An 18405-nucleotide genomic window follows, 5' to 3' on the forward strand; every position below is an offset into this window, starting at 1 on the left:
ATCTGTTCTTAAGTCTAGCCATGTCGCTCTACCACCAGAGTTACTATGCCCAACCTGCCTATTCTACCCTTGCTTTCTCTCCTCCAGTCGTTGGGTACGGTGGACCAACATATCCTTATCCTTCGCCATTTCCGCCACCATCAGTCCACCATGTTGATCCAGTGTCTTTCCGCAAGGAATTCACAAATCGTCTTGCTGAATTATCGGTCAATTCTCGTCCTATCATCCAGGGACTTTCTATACTCGCACACGAGTACACCCGCTTTGCAGATATCGTCGCCCAGTGTCTCGAGAACCACATTCGAAGGGTGAGTCATCCTTTCATCATCGTTATCGCCAGCTGCCACTCGCCATCGCTGTGACCTATACCTCACGGTTGTTCGCCTACTATATGTGCGGTGTCGCTGTCATGTATATGTAGTTTAGTTACATTTTATTGAGTGAAACATCGCATAAGACTGTCTATAGGCGATATCGCACGATTTCCGTTGATTGTCTCAAAATTCTCCGTTCTTGTTTTTCGCATTCCGCGGATGGCTGACTAATCATTCAGGTGCCTCCATGGATGAAGCTCCCGGCCTTTTATCTCCTCGACATGATCTCCAAGAACATTTACGATCCCTATGCTCGCCACTTCGCCGCCTTCGTCGTCCCGTTGTTTCTAGAGACATATGGTGAAGTTGACCCACCGACGCGTAGCAAGATGGAAGAACTCGTTCTCACTTGGCGCTCCGGATCTCCCTCCGGCAAAGAACTGTTTGGTGTATCTTCGCAAGTGTCAATAGAGCGCGGAATATGGGGCGATGGAGCGACGAGCAGCAGCGTACGTTTCTATGCCAAACGCAGACCTCGTAAGACTAAAACAACAATTCAGTCTACGAGTTTCCGTGGTCCGACGCAAATAACGAAGTCGCAAGTCTTGAGCGAACTGGAATTTACTCTTGGTCAGAAGGAGCGTGCGCGGCAAGCAAACCCTTACGATCCTGCCAATCAACAACATATAGTTGTTCTTCAGCAAGTATGTTTCATATCAGTTCTTTCCCGACCCTGTGCTCACTGTCATTGTCAGCTTCGGAAGCTTGTTGAAACCGGTGTCTCCCAGCAAGAGCTTCAGCAGATCCTTGGTCAACTGCGAGTTCTTAGTCAAAGTACGAGCCCTCCTCCGCCTCCGGTTGCCCAGTGGCCTGTTCAAAGCGGCTTCTCTGGTCCCAGCCAGTCATATCCTCCGTCGACGGCACCACCAGCACCTGCGGATATAATGCCTGTCTTTCCACCCTTAGACGTTGCAGAGCCTAAGTCTTCTGTTCTATCCGTAGCGTCTATGTCGACGCCTGTAGCCAATACAAACATAGCTCCTGCAAACTATGCCGACCTTCTATCATCCTTACTCAAAGCTGGTGTCGTTTCGAACACAGGTACGCCACTAGGAGCCGGTACAACTGCCCAAGAAGCCAAGGCAGAGACTGATAATACCCGACGCCAAACGGAACGTTTGTATCGAGAGTCGGTCCTTGCATATGACGTTCAGTTAAGCACCAACGGGATAACAAAGTAAGCCTTTTGTAGCCGGATAATGCCATGATCACTCATTATGTCCATAGAATGCATTCGCCAATTCGTGATCTGTTGTACTCGAAGTTGTCCGCGCAGTGTAAACAATGTGGAATTCGCTTTGCTGATATTCCTGCGGGGAAAGAATCATTGCAGTCGCATTTAGACATGCATTTTAGACAGAATCGTAAAGCAAATCAGAATTTGGGTCGTGGTCACAGTAGAAGCTGGTTTGTTGCAGTGGAGGTGCGTATTTTGCGATCATGACATGCTGGTATAATAGACTTACTGGTCTCTTAGGATTGGATACATGATACGACTGATATTAAGGGCAAAGGTCATAGACGCTTGAACCCGACTGCTGCCGCTGCAGCTGAGAAACTTCAACGGGAAGCTGAACTACGACAACAATTTGTTGTTGTACCTCCTGGGGATGAGGCGAAAATAATTACCTGTCCGATTTGTAAGGAAAGTTTGAAATCTGAATTTTTGGAGGACGACGAGGAGTGGGTGTGGAAGAACGCTGTGATGAAAGAGGGTAGGGTGAGTTCTACCAATTCTTATCTCTCCAAGCCATGGACTGACCGTATGTTGCTCTATTAGGTGTACCATGCGACATGCCGCGCAGAAACACTATCTTCAAACAGTCTTGCAGCGAGGTTACGCACTGAGTTGGCGGTTAAGTTGCGTAGTCGTTCCGGGACTCCTGAAGCCCAAGCCCGGGCGTCGACGCCACCATCACAAAGTTCTACTCCCGTGTCGAAACTCGCGGGTTCAAAACGTAAGGTCGACGAGACACTGTCGACGACAGGTAACAACGAAGCCGAGGGTTCTCCACCTGCGAAGAAACTCGCCTCAACTGTGATATAAGCATAAGCATAAGGTTTTTTTTTTCCTTTTATTATAATTTAGTGTGGACATAAGCGCACATATTATATTATTTCATCCCCGAGATTCCTCTGCATTTTGTACACACATGCATTTCATTAGATACACTGGCAATACATTTTCTGAGCATTTCATCTCGTGTATATATGTAGCGTGGCAAATGGAACGGAATATTCGATTTTATACTTAGCCCAATACTAAGTGAGACTGTTACCCGACTTGGACAGCAACCATAAGGGAAGGCTCACGATTCATTGCACACACTTTGCATGTGAGTGTCTGCAATGACTTTCACTAACTTTCCTAGCGTGTATTCGTCGGATTCGGGCTTCTCTATTCTTCCAGGTGGGCGTTGAACTCCCAAAAGTCGCGTCTTATTCAACCTTTACCATAGTCCATACACATGTTGAAGATCCTTTGAACGATTTGACCTTACAGGCTTTCAATCAGTTTGTTAATGAAGATGTTGAGATGCAGGTAAGTCTGATACAAAGTATCTCTCATCAGATTCATCCCGGCAGATTGTTCCAGACTGACAACGCAGTTCAGGCACCTCTTTCAGAGAGCGGCGCATTCGTAGTGGTGGACACGAACATATTGCTACATGATTTTGATGTCCTGGTTCAATTCGTCGAAGACATTGAAAGAGAAAATGTTTCGGTAATTGTTATCATCCCTGGGGTGGTCATCCAGGAACTAGATGGGTGCGTTATGCTCTTATTTTGATGTCCTCTGCTGATGTTGGGCCTGAAGACACAAACACAATCAGTCATTGAGATGGTTTGCCAGACGATCTTCTACTTGGCTGTTGAAGAAGGTCCAGGAAAGGCGGTCCGTGAAAGGACAGGCGACTGAGGAGACTCTTAGACGATCAGGCAACTGGAGAGTCGCGCTGCGGGATGAGGTGATATCTTTACTGGACTGCCGCAAAGTTGGCTATAAACGTGTTCACAGGTCCAGAAAGATGGTGACAGAGGCAACGATGAGCTGATCGTCGATTGCTGCAAGTATTTCGCACTAATCCGCCGCACTGTCCTTTGGAGTGGCGACAAGAATCTTTGTATTGACGTGCATGCCGAAAGTGAGCAGCTCGTGTCCCGTTTTCTTACTATTTGCTCATCATATACCAAGGAACCATTGGCGCATTGTCTACTGATCATCGCCAATGGACAAGTCGCTATCTCATTGGTGTCATTTTTGAAAACACTCTCGACCCGAACAGATTCGCATCTGAGAAACCGACATATAAAAGAGACACGCGCATTGTCGAAGAAACGAGCCAGCTTCCAAGCCATACACGAGACCCTGACGGCATGGACATCGATGAAGAGGATGATGACGGTCTGGTCATCATTCGAACAGACGCTCGCGATCTCCTTCACGTCCAAGTTGTCAATCACTTCTCTATGCTGTTGGCTCAACTTGTTCTGCGCGTTGGGAATGCCGAAATACGCTCATACCAGCCACGCTCGGTGTCCAGATATGCTCCTGAATGGCAACAGAATAGGAAACCGATTGTGGATTGGAATGTTTCTGAGCTGTTGGAGTATCTGGATGGTAAGAAATGCCGCGAGGCTACGAACCCCAAACTGGAGTGGTTCCTGCAGCTTCCCCCTAGTTATCGACCAGACCCAAAAAGCAATGATTCACGTGGCTCGCGAAGAGGACAAGATTGGTCGCGAACAGACTGGTTGAATGCGCTTGGTAGTCTGAAGAAAATTGGGATTGACTGGGTAGATACTCCCATTCAAGAATCCCTGGCTATGTTAGAGCGAGAATTATCATTCGTGTTTTCACAGGGGATGGTAATCATATGAGCAGTTCTGGTACATACATTTATTAAACTGTTAGGCTATCTGGCATACATTGTGTGGCTGGAAACAAGCTGGATAACGCTGGATTTGTCTCGACACAGTAAATGTCAATTACCGGATAAAGATGCTTACACTCGGGGCAGGTACCCGTCGTAGAAGCTTACGCAAGATGCGGCTATGCTATCCGAATGCGAGCGGTTCATTTTGTATAGAAGGGCCCTCTTCTCCTCCCATCATCATTTCCATGGCACGTCGTCGTCCCCTGTGCATATTTCTCTCTCTCCTGGGCCTTTTTCTGCTTGGCACAGTCATCGTTCTCTCTTCTATAACGTACTACCTTTCCATTGACCCTAATGCCTATCTTTCCGAAGACCAGGTACCCATCCTTGGGCGCTACGACCGGTGGAATGCCTCAGAGTACGGCCAGGTTGAACGTATCCCACGAATCCTCCACCAGACATGGCGGACGGAGACCCTTCCCGAGAAATGGAGGCCAGTTTCTCAAGAATGTCGGGATCTGATGCCAGATTAGTGCGTCATCGTTTTGCACAAACTCTTTTATTTGACTAACGGTTCTTTCAGTGAATACAAACTCTGGACTGATGACGGCTCTCGCGATTTCATATCAGAATATTATCCTTGGTTTTTGGACACATTCAACGATTACCGATATCCTATACAGCGAGCAGACGCCATTCGCTATTTCATTCTTCATCACTACGGTGGTGTCTACTTGGACCTTGACATTGGATGTAAACGACGTTTAGACCCCCTTCTGGCTTATCCTGTCATCCTTCCAAAAACAATTCCCGTGGGCATCTCGAACGACCTCATTTTCTCCGAAAAAGGACATCCATTCATGGCGCAGGTTATTCACAGTCTCGTCACCTTTGACCACTCCTGGGTACTCAACTATCCAACCGTAATGTTCTCCACAGGACCCATGTTCCTGTCAGCGCAATACAGTATTTTCACCTCATCTCACGCCAGTGCCGCCAGTGATCCCATCCGTGTTCTCCCAAAGGCATTGTATGGAAAAAATGCAAAGGAGGGAGAGGCACCACATTCCTTCTTTTCGCATTTCTATGGAAGCAGCTGGCATGCTGATGATGCTGCTTTCATCGGTTTCCTTGGCCATTGGGGCAAAGTATTAATGTGGATTGGATTGATTGTCCTGCTATTGGGATTGCTCTTCACCGCGTTCCCCGGTAAACAGCGCAGATACAGCTTGCGTCGTATTGGGGGGTACGAGGTTCTCCTTCCACGCTGGTCTTCAGGGACAGGCCACTGGCATTTCGGTTCTTCATCTTCGTCATCATCCGACAGTGATAGCGACGCCCCCATCGACCAAGATGTTCCCGTTTTGCAGCTCCCATTTAACGTTCGACCGAGTTCCCCAATGTCATCAGATATATCTACAGAGCCATATGCTGGCCGTCCGTCTAGTCCTTTGGTTGACGCTTTCCAGCGGTTGCGCAACAGAGTAGCGGCACTGGCCAGTCCGCGAGAAGATTTCCCCCGAACCCCAGTCCGCAACAGGCGTCAGCGTTACAGCCGTGGTGTCCTATTCTTCCTTCCCGCGATATTCACGCAGTCACAAGATGTTGAGCTTGGTCCTGCCCCTGCATATTCAGATCCACAGGTGCCGCTGCTACCTCGGCCTTCCTCGCGCAATGGTATTCAGCCACCAGACAAGCTCCATCAGGAGGACTCTCGATCGGGCATTATCGAGGCCCGGGGTCCGCTACCAGAAGGAACTTCCGGCTCGAGGTCGCCGGTCGAGAATAACACCCTTATAGACTTTGGTCGCGACTCCCGCCCATCTTCGTCATCGCAGCATACGCGGTCTCGCAGCTCACCGCATCGAGAATCATAGGAATTTCACGGCCTATACCTTATATTTATCCGACGACTGCTTCAGATGGGGGAGTGATTTTATTGCACAGTATACCCATTTCATATCCTACGGCATTGGCTCCGTGTACCAATTATTCCAACTCCTCCTGTTCAGTCAAGTTTATATTTAGCGGCTAGACTTAGGTAGCAGGGGACATACGATAGAACACTATGCTGGTTACAAGAGTTGTCACTAGAGCGCGATAAATAACCCTTCCTTTCCTTTGGCTTTTTTCAGGCCTGGGCCGGCTTTGCGATACGTTTCATACCAGAACTAAGGACGAGCATTGCAATAGCACTGCCAGCGTACGTGTACGATGGACCGACGGTCCAGTAGGAAGCACATGCTGCGAATGAAGTTCATGTCAATATGTATTATCTCCTCAGTTAGCTGGATTCTCACCAAGAAGAGGTCCCACTGCCCGACCAAGCTGTCCGGATGATCTGAAATTTCCCAAAGCCTTGCCCTTTGCAAGCTGAGGGTGCTCTTTAACATTTTTGCCAGTAACAGGGTCGAATCCTCCTTCGTCGCATTGTAACGAAGCGAATGCAGTCAGAGAGTTCACCACAGTCGCAGATGTGAACGCCATGCAAACCGCCGCACCCTGCAACAACTTATGTGCCAGCACGGGATTCGATACAACGAACTGGGGAAGCAGAGCTAGGAGGACAAGCCCAACAGCGCAGCTTGAAACTCCTCGTTGAGCCATCACTCCTTCGCCTACTTTCGAAGTAGCCCGTCGGACGTATCCACCCTGAAGCAATGCACTGATAATCCCAATGGAGCCAATAAGCATGCCGTTTTGTTTGTTGTTCCAATCGAACACTAAATAACATATAATGAATGCATTACTATATGCTTTCAGCCTGATTATGCAACTTACGATCGAATGTCAAGAAGGTAAGGGTGAATTCGACCCCCGAAAAGAGTCCTAAGAATAAGAGATGGAAGTGACGTAGAGACTGTAGTGTGGCCAAACGTCTTTCGATACTAGCTTTCTTGGATACGGAAGGTTTCCCGTCAGGCGGTTTGCCATTGGGAAATGCTGCTTTCTCTTCAGTACTCAGCCGAAGGCCTTTTCCACGAGTCTCGGGTAAAGCAATGGCCAAGAAAGCAGTCTCTACCGTTAGTAGTATCAACGTGAGAATTGCAGGAACCGCAAAGATATTTAGGTCGCCAATCAGGGTGTTGGCGGAGAGGGATGGTGGCAGCGGCTTGGACGCAAAGTACGCTCCTATGGGAGGGCCGATACAGAAGCAAATGGCGAAGGCTATGCCGACGTGAGCAAGTGCCCTTGAACGATTGGTTGGGGTGGTTATATCAGAGAGAATTGCACTGCAAATTATGATCAACTTATAATCAAGACGATCTAGGGGATGATGAACAAACATTGCTAGTTGAACATTTCCCTCACTTAAGCCGCCAATGACTCTTGAGAGCATGTACGATGCAAAGGTAGTCGACTTGATCCATCTGTGAACTGTATCAGCATTCATTGGTTCTGCACTCGGTGAACGACTTGCTCACACGAGGGCCGATAGAAGGTTTCCAATCATAGTAAGCAATAGAATGCGCTTTCTGCCATACTTGTCTGATAGGGATCCAATCCTCGGTGAAACTATGAATTGAAGTGTTCTAACACTCGCTTGAGTTACGGGCAGGAAATATCGACAACAAAGAGACGCACGAGAATGCAGAGCCCATGAGACCACCTGAACGGTCATTAGAGACATCCCTGCAAAATCGACGCGTTTACACACCTAGCAATACCACGTCCCATCTCCCAGAATGCGCGGTGACAGCTGGATTGTACAAAAAACTCCGGATGTACGAAACGAAACCCAGCGTTCGTGAAAGAAAGCCATTGGCATCAGATATCTCTCGCTGCAGTGGCTGCGTTAACGGAAGAATTACAAGTATTGCAAGACCTTACCAATGTATACCATTCAATTAACCGAGGAAACAAGGGTAGCGGAATGGTGAATGCAAAGAGGTCGAGAACAAGCGAAAGAAAAACGACTGTTTCAATCTTGGCCATTGGCGCTGGTGGTGGCCGAAGAAGAATGAAAGACAAGAAAGAAAAAGGTCGGTTTATTATTACAGTCGACGTGGAAGCTATGTCAACTCCGGCTATTGATCGCCGGCAAAGGATACAACGGCAATCGCGAGTACCAGATACGTTAATAAATTTACTCTTCGGCTATCTCTTCGTCTTCAATTGCAACATCAGCCGCTTCCCCTTCTCCTGTTCCTCGGAACTTTTGGTCTTCAGACGTAGCAGTCAAGCCTGTCTGAAAATGAGAGCTCGTCTCTGTTTTAGTGATCTCCCTAAGGGCCATGGTAGCATAGGCTGCCGTTCCAAGCGTTAGCTGTATTTGGAGGGCCATAAACTTGCCGTCCTCAACAGTAACTGGAGCATCAAATCCAAGCAGCTTGTCCTCATCTGCCTGCGCAAGTGGAACATCTGGGTCCGTGTATCGCAGCACAGACCAGGACATTTCTTTCGGAAGGTGCAGAATCTTTCTATACGATCCGTTGAGCGTGTAGATCCTAGATGTCCAAGGCATTAGATAGAATTTGGCTGCAAGATACCCACAGTTGCTTTACCTTTGCTTCCTAACAAAATTGTCGGCATCGAGGCCATCCATCTGAAGAAACTCCCGGTATCTTGCCCCCAGTTTTCCGCCCGGGTAGGCAACGTCAGTGCCCGGTAGAGGCATAATAACGTCGAAGATGGTGTACTTGTAGACGTCCCCTTCTGTAAGGGTTTTTACTACTGGAGCAACATAAGGCTTCCTCGCCTTCTTCCAACCCCGAGATGAGGTAGGTTCTTCTGCTAAGGCGTGAATCCCGTTGAAAATCTGTACGAATTGAAAAATGACTTTACCTCGTTCTTCTTCTTTCTCTGCGCCAGGTTCGTCGGCATTGTTATTCATTTCTGCATCCGCGCTCGAGGTATCGAATACCAGATCACCAGGGACGGGCTTGTCCGCTCCATATGTTCGTATACGTTCCGAGACAATGGCATTCCACACGTATGACTGATATGCATGAACGTACATTAGACGAAGATTCTTGGGAATCTGTTGGTCCATCAGTATACAGGACGCATATATATATTCTTTGGCTTACTGTATCTAATGCACCCATGGCATTCCTAGTATCACCTTTTTGAGTCTTGAAGCTTTCTAGTAGACACCGTTCGGCGACAACCCGTCTCGGCATGAGTTCAAGAGCTTTGTCCAAGTCATGGTCGACGAGCCAAGCATTGCGGGCAGCTTCAACGTCAGGATGTTCACCATGCCGAGGCTGGAGGATGAGGGATACGGCTTTCTGCCAATTGGATTGCAGTAGTGCGAGTCCAATGGCATGTGTAGGTACCGATGCCGTCCCAAAGCGCTGCATACCTATCATTTTGTGAGTCCGGCAGTCTCTTCTTCTATTCAGTGCCTAAAAAAAGAAATAATCACCGTAGTAATTGATGAACCCTTTGTTCTTGATGACATTCAGTGCTTCATTCATGCTTTGCTCAGATTCGATGCGGACATTCCTATGGTATGTGTGGAATCAAAGTGTCATTGACGTAGCCACGGAGCGGACATACCGCAGTGTGATTAGGAATGCGTTACCCTTCAACATCCCTAATTCCAAAGCAGCTTTGCGATAGTTGAAGTCTGAAATCCTCAGTCCCCTTTCACCACGGTACTTGAGAGCATCTTCAATTGTCCTACGCCCAGTGAGACCATTGGCAAGCTTCCACACATCTTCGACCTTTTTGCTGCCTCTCTTAAGCGACACCCGCTGGATGGTCACACCACGCTTGTCTTTCGTACCTGCGACGGAAAGATCTTTCACACTGACATGCAAGGAACGAGAAAGGTGGCCAAGAGCATCCTGAGTGTCGCGATTGGTCTTCTGGAGCGTGAAGTGAATATAAGGAGGGTATGTCCCTCGCGGAGCTCGTTCTCCTCGACCTCCTGGAACAATGTGAACAAAGGGCAGCCCTATTGGGTGTGAAATAGCTTATCCCTACCTCCGCGACCTCCACGACCTCCGCGGCTCTTCGACCATTTAATAATAATTCTTGATCCTGAGTCAGTATCAGGAGCGGTAGCATCCGTCTCACTGTCAAGCTTTCCATTGAAAAGTTCGCGAATGGCTTGATGTAATCCAGTTCTAGTAGCCTTTGAAGCAATCGGCTACATTGAAGGTTCTGAGTTATGTTGCAATGGAGAAAGTATGAACATGACGGGATACAGACGTCCGACAAGACTCTCCTCGTATCTTCTCTTCCACTTCCACTTCCGCCTCCACGTCCACGTCTACCACGACCGCCTCTACCGCCTCTGCCTCCGCGTTTGCCGCGAAGGGAGGGTTCTGGCTCTTCAAATTCTGGTTCTAGTGCAGAGTCAGAATTGGTCACGGTCTTGGCTCCGTCTTCAGTCGATTTGGGAACTCGGCCAGCCCAACCTGAGTCGCTGACACGGGGTGGCTCTGGTCCCTGTAGATACATTTCTTTCACTTCAGTAATCGCGCTTCCCGAGAGGAAGGCAGAGAGGCGTGTTGTGAACGATTCGGGCCAAGGCTCGTCGGAGGAGGTTTCGGAAGGATTTTCCTCCAATTTTTCGTCCTTAGCCTTCGCAGCAGGTTCCTCACTTACTACCTTATCTTCATCGGTAGCCGGCTCTCCCATCTGAACGTCCTCTGAAAATAGCTGCTTGACCGGTGTCGATTCGGTTGGCGCAGATTCGGGTTTGGATTCAGGCTTGTCGAGCGATTTTAGGTGGATTACTTTACTGTCCTGGTCAACTTCGAAGACCAAGAAGTCAGTGAACCTATCATTATTTATCAGTATGACATTTTTCTGAGTAGTGGATAGAACACGGACTAACCTCTGCTTGATGATACCCTCAATTTTTGGTATACCATGCCCCACGTACTCCGAAATTCCAACATCTTTTTCCAGAAAGCTCATCGCGCCTTGCTCAGTAGCAACGGGAAGAGGAACGCCCAGAAGTGCATGACTGGGAGGTAAAATATGTTCATGCTTTTCTTCGACAGTTGTGGCATCCCCTTCAACATTATCTGTCACTGCGTCGTCCAGCTTTGTACGCTTTGAGGACCGTTCAAAATCCTCGTTATCGTCCTCACGCTCGCGGACCGCCGCGGCAGATGCAGACATGGTAGACCGGAAGAGAAAAACGGTATCCTAAATCGGGTTGCAACCTCTTGAACTATTACCATCATGTTCCGCCGGACTTACGGTCAACGGGCCACAAAGCATGGCAATCCTGCAGCAAGGCTTCTCCTCGATACGATGGAGAGAAAAAAATCCAACCTCGCTGTCAGTGTCGATGTAATCAAATCCAAGGACTTCCTCGCCATCGTGGATGCTGTCGGTCCTTTTGTTTGTCTGATAAAGGCATCGATTTCTTCAACAATTTTGTATCTATTCTCATCTTGAAATTCAAGACTCATATCGACATTATCGAAGATTTTGGGCCACCTCTTATCGATGAGCTTCAAGCCTTGAGCTCGAAACACGATTTTGTGATATTCGAAGACAGAAAGTTCGCTGATATAGGTAAGTTAAATTGCAATTTCCAGGAGCAAAGGGCTAATGTCAATCTCCAGGAAACACCGTTGCTCTACAATATTCTAGTGGCGTACACAAAATCGCGAGCTGGTCTCATATCACCAATGCCCACCCAGTACCTGGACCATCCATCATCACTGGTCTTTCATCCGTTGGTCTACCTTTGGGTCGAGGCCTTTTGCTTCTGGCGGAAATGAGCACCAAGGGCTCGCTCGCTACAGGGAGCTATACCAAAGATGCCGTACGTATGGCACGAGCACACCGCGATTTTGTTATTGGTTTCATCGCACAGCGACGGATGGATGGAATTGGTGCCTACGAGAATGATTTCACTGAGGATGAAGATTTTCTTGTTTTGACACCCGGCGTCGGATTGGATACGAAGGGTGACTCGATGGGCCAACAATACAGAACCCCTCGAGAAATTGTTTTCGGGTCAGGATGCGATGTGATTATCGTCGGCCGAGGCGTCTATGGCAAAGACTATCATTTGACTGAAAAAATTGCCGAGCAAGCGAAACGATACCGGGAAGAAGGTTGGGCGGCTTATCTGGAGCGAACGATTGCCCTGTAACGAAAGCCGAACAGGACGATGGTACAGAGTAGGAATGGTATGAATGATTTACATAGATGATGCCGATAAGAATAAATGTAAGTCCCACGCCGTACTCTCTTCGATATAAGTCTCTAACCAAGTCCCCAGCACCGCCTATTTATACTGTCCTAGATGTGCGTATCCTTCTGTCATATGTGCTCAATCCCGAGCCTCCTATAGATGCAACATATGTGATGTGGCGACGCAGAATGCTTTGGTGTTCAAAGTGCTTGTGCCCTTAACAACTTCTTCAACCTGAAAACCCTGGAGAATGCTGATTTCCTCTGCTGCTCATATGCATCCTCCTGGTACGTATTCGATGGGCGCAAGATGCCGCGAAAGTCTTCGTACATGATATATGTCTCTCGTGGAGATTGGTTTGGGATGAAGAGGGTGAATGCATTGGCAGACGGCATCGACGTCGCTAAGAATGAGAATGGGTTGAACGAGGAAGACATTGGATAGTGGATTGCAGGGTGGTGATCGGCGGTGCTACTGCTGAAGCTGGATGTTGATCCTGGGTTCCCTTATATATGTTGGAAGCGAATTTCAACCAATTCTCAGAAGCTACACTCATTTTCCTAGTGGAGCAAGTATTGTCAGTGACCCACAAGGCCAAATGCTAGCAAATGGAGTGTCCAGGAGGCATTTACTATGGCAACGAGCCAATCCCGATTCCACGTGGACCCCACACTGCAAAATAATCTACAAATCCGGCATTCCAGCTGAATTCGGATGAAGAGCAAGCTCTTGTTTCTCTCCTCCGTCCGTCGCTAGGCCTTGTACATTGTATCATTTTGAGCTCATCCTTTCAAGTGATCGGATTCCGGTAGTGACGGGCTTTTGGATCTGAAGAAGCGATAAGAATGAGATCTTCCTCGCGGTTATATAGCCTTTCCTTCTTGTTCTCTAAGCGGTATCATTCAAACTTGAGACCCATGTTCCCCTCTGGCGCTCCCTCAATGGCTGTGAATCCCAGTCTTTTGTAAAACTTCCTAGCATCCTCATTTCTAGGATCCAGCCCCAACCATACCCCACCACCATCTATGTTCTCGCCCTTCAGGTAATCCACTGCCTTTTGCATAAGCTTCCTTCCCCACCCTTGGTTCTGGTACTCTGGTAAAATGTCGATATGAAGATGGGCAGAAGCAAAGGCAATATTGGCAGCAGGCGCCGTGTGCATGTTCCTCAGCAGTTGCATGTATCTTACATCGGCAGGTTTCGTAGCCGATGCGGGTGGGTATTTCTCTGCAAGGGCAGGCCACCAATGTTCAGCAGCATATTGCTCATACGCACGGGTATCCTTGGAACCGAGGATGTATCCCACGACCTCGTGTGTCCCATCGACCAGAACGAAGCCCCAGGCGGTTGGGAGCTTGACGTATGGGATGGCATACACAAGACCCGGCAGTTCGCCAAAGTCATGGAGATACTCTGCTGGTTTCCCTGCATCTGCGGTGAGAAGACAGATGCGAGATAAAGCAGCTTCGTCGGCTTCCGTAGCTCTGCGAATGACGATCGAAGCCATATCCTTGTTTCTTTCTTGAACAAGGTCACTAAGGCAGCCTGAAGAAGATTTCCCAGACGAAGCCTGGAAATTGATATAATATACTAAGCAGGTGACCAACAACACATATATATTTACAACTAGAGACAGTCCACCAATAAGGATAGTACCAGAAACTACAACTCTTCATTGGAGAAAACTACAATAATCCTGCTGCTCTAAGATCATCCTGCAATCTTCTCTCGCTTTCCAATGCTTCGCGAATTCTCTGAGCACGGTTGGGGTCGTCTGCAGGAATATCCAGCAGGGCAGCCAATTCTTCCTCTGCTCGGCCTTCTTCAGCCTGGGACTGTCCTCCCGAATCAGTTTCCTCCTCATGGCTTCTCCCGAATCCGAAACCTTGACGCAGGATATCGCCGCCGCCGCTTGTCAGGCGATGCAGACCAAACGCCCTCTCGAATTGGGACATGGCACGCTGCTGAGGATCCTGATTGATGTTGGTATTCGTATTAGTGTGCTGTTGTGTGGCTAGAATCCCACGCTCCCAGCGTTTAACACGCCAGAAGCCCAGGAGAGAAGTCAGTAGGATGAACCACCCTAATCAATAGTAAGCAAGCGAACAAAAAAATGACATAAACACGAACCAACTGTCATAAGGAAGAAGGAAAGCCACTCTGTCGTGGCATCCGCAACGAGCATGCTTGCCTGCTCATCCGTGAGAGTGGAAGGATTGCCCTCCATGCCATTCATCATACCAGAGACAGTAGAGTTTTGTTCCTGGTCATGATGGCTGTAGTACGCGTCAGCCTCTGCGGCTGTCGCCATGGTCGGTGCCGGCTCGTCTGCTCGCCACTGGCCCCATCCACCTTCGCCGTCGGTTGAGTCTAGGCGGCCACGCAGGGCAAAGCCATATTGTATAAGCGTGACACCGAGTCCGGCACGCGAACCAAGACGGGCGGCATGAGTCGTGTGTAGGAGATACGTCAAGAGAAAGCCCACGAATTGGAATGAGATCGACACAAGCATGTTCCAGAGGAACGAGAAGAGTGATCCCGTGGGAAGTGCATCGATGATCATTTCGCCAAGCGAGTCGGAAGAGAGGGGAGCATGGACGGTGGTTTCCCAGTATGGGGGGACAGCGTCTGCCTGGGCAGATGCATACGATGGCGGAGCTTCTGGACGCGCGTCTTCAGAGACTATCAATATTTCGTCACCTGAAAAGTAGTCAATGATAAACATCAAGAAAAGAGTAGAAAAGAACATACCTTGTTGTACCCTCATTGCTCTAGACGGTTTCGCGGTGACATTCGCAAACACGCCGTCATTACTGGTCCCTCCACCGAACACACCCTCTGGGTGTTGGGGGCTCCGATTGACGTAATGCGAAGGTAAAATGGCCCCGACAGTTCGTTTGAACCATCCCTGCCGTGATAAAGGTTCTCGAAGGCTACCGATATTGAAAGACGGTATGAGTCCGTTGGAATTACCGAAGTTATTGGGAAGCGCAGTCGATGAGAGCGGCGGTGGCGACCCTGGCGGTGGGTAGTCATAATCTACATTTTCGAAATCATACGATCCTGGTATGGGAGAGGCTGTAGCTGGCTGAGGAGCGGTAACAGCTGAACGGTAAGTGACATTCAAAGGCTGGGATTCCGTGGCGTCTTCATCGTCCGAGTCGTCAAAGGCGGCTTCCATCTCATGCTGTGCATCGCGGTCTGATCTGGGATTTGGGAGAGGCGCATACCGGTTAGACATAGATTACAGAGGAAAACAGAGACAGAAAGAGTGGCTAGCTGGTTGCAACAAGAAAATAACTGAGTAGTAAGGCTTGTGGAACGGTGCTGCAAAGGGTGCAAAGTGCAAATTGGAATCCGAATCGTAAGCGACAGCTCATCACGTGCGTGGAAGTGCCAGGCGGGAAAACCCGTGTACGACTAAAACGTACCCAGTTGCGGCCAGGAATGCAGCCAAACCTTGCATTTTTCTGGCTTGACTTTATTCACTTGTTTGAAAAGAAAACAAATGTCAGTACGAGGCATTTCAGGATGCCCGAGATGAAAACATCTCAGTGGCCAAAGCATCAGATGCAACTATTTCACGTCGTCTGTTGTTCAACCAATGCACGATGTTGGCTATGACTGATAAAGAACGATGTTATTCTATGCGAAACATTGTAATGAGTAAGTTTAGTATATGCCAATGTCTGTTATCTGCTAAGATGCAAAGGTTCAAGGGAGATTTGACGGAAGCAAGCTCATTTCCTTGTTTTGTAGGATTCCTCTGGAATATATGTTCAGAACTTCGCAGCAATGATGGGATGGCATGTAGTAGTTGAGAAGACAGCAAAACTCACGGTTTGATAAAATGAAATGGAAACTGACGACCCGACAATCATTCGTCAGGACTCTGGCTCCAATATGGAGCTTGCGTTTGCAGCGGAGGAATAGGCTGAGAAGGGATGACAGACAAATCTTCCCATTGAGATCCATCAGCGTCATCCGACCATTCGGGAGGTTTGGCTTGGATTGAACTAGGGCAGATTTCTGCTGACGATGAGGTAGGTGATGCAGTGTGCGATAGGGGTGACCTTGCCGCAACTGATGTTTTAGAGCTGCGAGATCTCTTTCTGGGCGTTCGTGTTTGGTACCAGCTTTGAGTGGGACGGTGGAAAGATATGGTGTCAGAAGGTGACACCGGACTGTTTGGACCTGTATCTGATGTGGGCGACTGCGGTAAGTGAGAATGGGAAGAGGACGGATGGTCTGTACGATCATTCACGGACGACCAACACAGCTCATTGGCATAGGTTAAGGAGCTAGGTCTTGCTGGTATCGGCCCCGTCCCTTGCGGTACAAAATCTATTTCCTCAGGATCATCCAAGTCATCGGATTTGGACTTTTCATCTTGCGTTAATTGCTGTTCGACTGCGTCACAAGACTCTGAGGATGATGCAGAGCCTTGCGATGATTGAGAGCTCCGAGACTTGGGAGTAACAGCATCTTCAATCATGGAACTGAAAGTAGGTGAGACAGGAATTTGTTGTACAGCAGGAGAGGGTGATGGGGATGATAGCGCAGCAAAAGATCGATACTCGTCATAGGACTGCGGAAAGAGAAATGTGGCTGGAGGAAGGGGAGATAGATTTGGAGGTGTCGACGCGGGGGGTGACGGTAATGACGAGCTGATGGTAAGGTCCAGATGACGATTGGCTGGAGGGCCAAAATTTGAAGACCAAATGGAGGATACACAAAAATCAAAGAGACATATCATCAGCTTTGGAAAAGCATGAACGAGAATTTAAAAGAATAGGAAGAAATAAGCTTACCTATTGCGTTCTCGCGACTTCTGCCACCACTATTCCCTGCGCGAGGAAAGTTCAAACTCTCCCCTTCTCCCTCCTCTACTTTCCTCGAGAGACTATATTCTCTTCGTGAACAAGGGACTGAGTTTTGTACGTGATCATCAAGGACATGATGGACGAGTTCATTCTTTGAGAGGAATGTGTTACTGCACCACTTCCATCGACAGATGTGCAAGTCCACAGACTGGGACTCCGAGAAATTGGCCTGGGACATCGCAGTGACTAGAGCGTGTAGTAGACAAAGGTTGTGCGACACATTTTGTGACAATGTCATGTGATGTGACATATAAGTAATCCGGGCCGGGATAATCCGGATGATAGTCTACCATTCATGTCGAGCTTAACCAGTGCGTTCAACGAGAGAGAAATTCTTTCATTCATTGTGCTTCCTTTAGATGGAACCTACCATCCATCTCCAACTGCAGAGCCCATCAATTTTCTGAAACGGCATCTACACCATCTACCTCCACATCTTCTAACCCAATTTTCATTTGTCACAACTCCGAAGCAACGCGCTGTCATACCTACTGTACGGAATAGGCGATTGAAATATGCTGAATCTAACCCTACCGATCTCTCATTCACTACTGCTCGGAGTACTTGGCCAACTCTCTGGGAAGGGAGAGAGGGGCGTGGCGTAGAGGAAGGAAAGGAGGAAAAGGAATGGGCTCAGCAAGAATTTTTGGATGGTTTGACAAAGCATGTTGGAAAGCTGGGTGATCTACTTGGTGGGTATGAGGAGGAAAGAGAAGCTGAGCGTGTCAGGAGCTTAAGGCGGGAGGAGGCAGGGAAGGAGGAATTTATTCCGGAAGAAGATGAGAGCGATAGCGACGAAGATGAATCAGAGCAAGTGTCAAACGCACTAGCCAACCTAGAATTCGAGGCAGAAGAGGATCAAAAGATATTGTTCCTGAGGAGAGTCAAAGAGCGATTGATCTATGGCTTGCTAGAGGTATAGTCCTTCATTCGTGTTCAAATTCGTACTAAAGGAAACTCAGAACATGGATTATGACGCCGTTGATTGGGATGAATCTCTAGATACAGAAAATGACAGAGAAGCTGAGGAACGGTGGTTCGACGACGAGGAAGAAGATTAAGTAGCCTCAGTATTCGTTAGTAGAAGACATTATACGTTTACGTAGTTCACGTTGCGGAATAGAATGGTCTTCCTTACTGAATGAAGCTGGGGTTCTAGC

The 18405-nt window shown here is 48.3% G+C and overlaps 10 protein-coding genes across 10 annotated transcripts; 5 read left to right on the top strand and 5 right to left on the bottom strand.

Annotated features, from left to right (window-relative positions):
- Positions 1-20: 20 nt before the first annotated feature.
- On the top strand, positions 21-2421 carry BT62DRAFT_1002633 (uncharacterized protein; the record flags this gene model as incomplete). Its single annotated transcript, XM_043176868.1, has 9 exons — positions 21-308; positions 341-411; positions 469-487; positions 554-823; positions 875-1018; positions 1070-1551; positions 1602-1797; positions 1852-2094; positions 2155-2421. 9 exons carry the CDS (start codon positions 21-23, stop codon positions 2419-2421), a joined length of 1980 nt encoding a protein of 659 aa, XP_043042584.1.
- Positions 2422-2647: 226 nt separating this feature from the next.
- BT62DRAFT_662021 (uncharacterized protein) lies at positions 2648-4350 on the top strand. The gene is made up of 6 exons (XM_043181799.1): positions 2648-2784; positions 2834-2916; positions 2989-3143; positions 3193-3343; positions 3394-3520; positions 3571-4350. Exons 1-6 carry the CDS (start codon positions 2724-2726, stop codon positions 4254-4256), a joined length of 1263 nt encoding a protein of 420 aa, XP_043042585.1. The 5' UTR covers positions 2648-2723; the 3' UTR covers positions 4257-4350.
- A 147-nt stretch (positions 4351-4497) lies between these two features.
- Positions 4498-6129, top strand: BT62DRAFT_887981 (uncharacterized protein; the record flags this gene model as incomplete). The annotated part of the gene is made up of 2 exons (XM_043182942.1): positions 4498-4784; positions 4836-6129. The coding sequence occupies 2 exons, from the start codon at positions 4498-4500 to the stop codon at positions 6127-6129; spliced, it is 1581 nt and encodes a 526-aa protein (XP_043042586.1).
- Positions 6130-6383: 254 nt separating this feature from the next.
- Positions 6384-8188, bottom strand: BT62DRAFT_1002635 (MFS, DHA1 sub-family; the record flags this gene model as incomplete). Its single annotated transcript, XM_043176869.1, has 8 exons — positions 6384-6496; positions 6553-6975; positions 7034-7485; positions 7540-7623; positions 7678-7785; positions 7838-7862; positions 7911-8034; positions 8084-8188. The coding sequence occupies 8 exons, from the start codon at positions 8186-8188 to the stop codon at positions 6384-6386; spliced, it is 1434 nt and encodes a 477-aa protein (XP_043042587.1).
- A 151-nt stretch (positions 8189-8339) lies between these two features.
- On the bottom strand, positions 8340-11125 carry BT62DRAFT_887896 (tRNA pseudouridine synthase D; the record flags this gene model as incomplete). Its single annotated transcript, XM_043182937.1, has 9 exons — positions 8340-8700; positions 8758-9233; positions 9283-9557; positions 9621-9700; positions 9734-10115; positions 10184-10349; positions 10574-10813; positions 10874-10985; positions 11043-11125. 9 exons carry the CDS (start codon positions 11123-11125, stop codon positions 8340-8342), a joined length of 2175 nt encoding a protein of 724 aa, XP_043042588.1.
- Positions 11126-11395: 270 nt separating this feature from the next.
- On the top strand, positions 11396-12320 carry BT62DRAFT_979155 (orotidine monophosphate decarboxylase; the record flags this gene model as incomplete). Its single annotated transcript, XM_043189416.1, has 3 exons — positions 11396-11572; positions 11623-11734; positions 11785-12320. 3 exons carry the CDS (start codon positions 11396-11398, stop codon positions 12318-12320), a joined length of 825 nt encoding a protein of 274 aa, XP_043042589.1.
- A 709-nt stretch (positions 12321-13029) lies between these two features.
- On the bottom strand, positions 13030-13939 carry BT62DRAFT_662051 (acyl-CoA N-acyltransferase). Its single transcript, XM_043181800.1, has one exon. It carries the CDS (start codon positions 13867-13869, stop codon positions 13261-13263), a length of 609 nt encoding a protein of 202 aa, XP_043042590.1. The 5' UTR covers positions 13870-13939; the 3' UTR covers positions 13030-13260.
- Positions 13940-14047: 108 nt separating this feature from the next.
- Positions 14048-15603, bottom strand: BT62DRAFT_887639 (uncharacterized protein; the record flags this gene model as incomplete). The annotated part of the gene is made up of 3 exons (XM_043182923.1): positions 14048-14445; positions 14493-15062; positions 15114-15603. 3 exons carry the CDS (start codon positions 15601-15603, stop codon positions 14048-14050), a joined length of 1458 nt encoding a protein of 485 aa, XP_043042591.1.
- A 1366-nt stretch (positions 15604-16969) lies between these two features.
- BT62DRAFT_929081 (uncharacterized protein) lies at positions 16970-17459 on the bottom strand. The gene is made up of 2 exons (XM_043185639.1): positions 17174-17459; positions 16970-17121 (listed from the first exon to the last, which is right to left on the bottom strand). The coding sequence occupies exons 1-2, from the start codon at positions 17421-17423 to the stop codon at positions 17102-17104; spliced, it is 270 nt and encodes an 89-aa protein (XP_043042592.1). The 5' UTR covers positions 17424-17459; the 3' UTR covers positions 16970-17101.
- A 76-nt stretch (positions 17460-17535) lies between these two features.
- On the top strand, positions 17536-18375 carry BT62DRAFT_929082 (uncharacterized protein). Its single transcript, XM_043185640.1, has 2 exons — positions 17536-18161; positions 18208-18375. Exons 1-2 carry the CDS (start codon positions 17541-17543, stop codon positions 18304-18306), a joined length of 720 nt encoding a protein of 239 aa, XP_043042593.1. The 5' UTR covers positions 17536-17540; the 3' UTR covers positions 18307-18375.
- Positions 18376-18405: the final 30 nt, after the last annotated feature.

The sequence above is a fragment of the Guyanagaster necrorhizus genome (assembly GCF_019112545.1).
Source record: "Guyanagaster necrorhizus MCA 3950 unplaced genomic scaffold BT62scaffold_6, whole genome shotgun sequence".
Lineage (NCBI taxonomy): Eukaryota > Fungi > Basidiomycota > Agaricomycetes > Agaricales > Physalacriaceae > Guyanagaster > Guyanagaster necrorhizus.

Bases quoted from the DNA above. Each gene is read 5' to 3' on its own strand.
- BT62DRAFT_662021 (XM_043181799.1), top strand. From the start codon at position 2,724: ATGACTTTCACTAACTTTCCTAGCGTGTATTCGTCGGATTCGGGCTTC. The intron at 2,785-2,833 runs GTGGGCGTTGAA...CCTTTACCATAG, and splicing joins GGGCTTCTCTATTCTTCCAG to TCCATACACATGTTGAAGAT. The intron at 3,521-3,570 runs GTGAGCAGCTCG...TCATATACCAAG, and splicing joins TATTGACGTGCATGCCGAAA to GAACCATTGGCGCATTGTCT.
- BT62DRAFT_662051 (XM_043181800.1), bottom strand. From the start codon at position 13,869: ATGGCTTCGATCGTCATTCGCAGAGCTACGGAAGCCGACGAAGCTGCT.
- BT62DRAFT_929081 (XM_043185639.1), bottom strand. From the start codon at position 17,423: ATGTCCCAGGCCAATTTCTCGGAGTCCCAGTCTGTGGACTTGCACATC. The intron at 17,122-17,173 runs GTAAGCTTATTT...GCTTTTCCAAAG, and splicing joins AAGTCGCGAGAACGCAATAG to CTGATGATATGTCTCTTTGA.
- BT62DRAFT_929082 (XM_043185640.1), top strand. From the start codon at position 17,541: ATGTCGAGCTTAACCAGTGCGTTCAACGAGAGAGAAATTCTTTCATTC. The intron at 18,162-18,207 runs GTATAGTCCTTC...AAGGAAACTCAG, and splicing joins TGATCTATGGCTTGCTAGAG to AACATGGATTATGACGCCGT.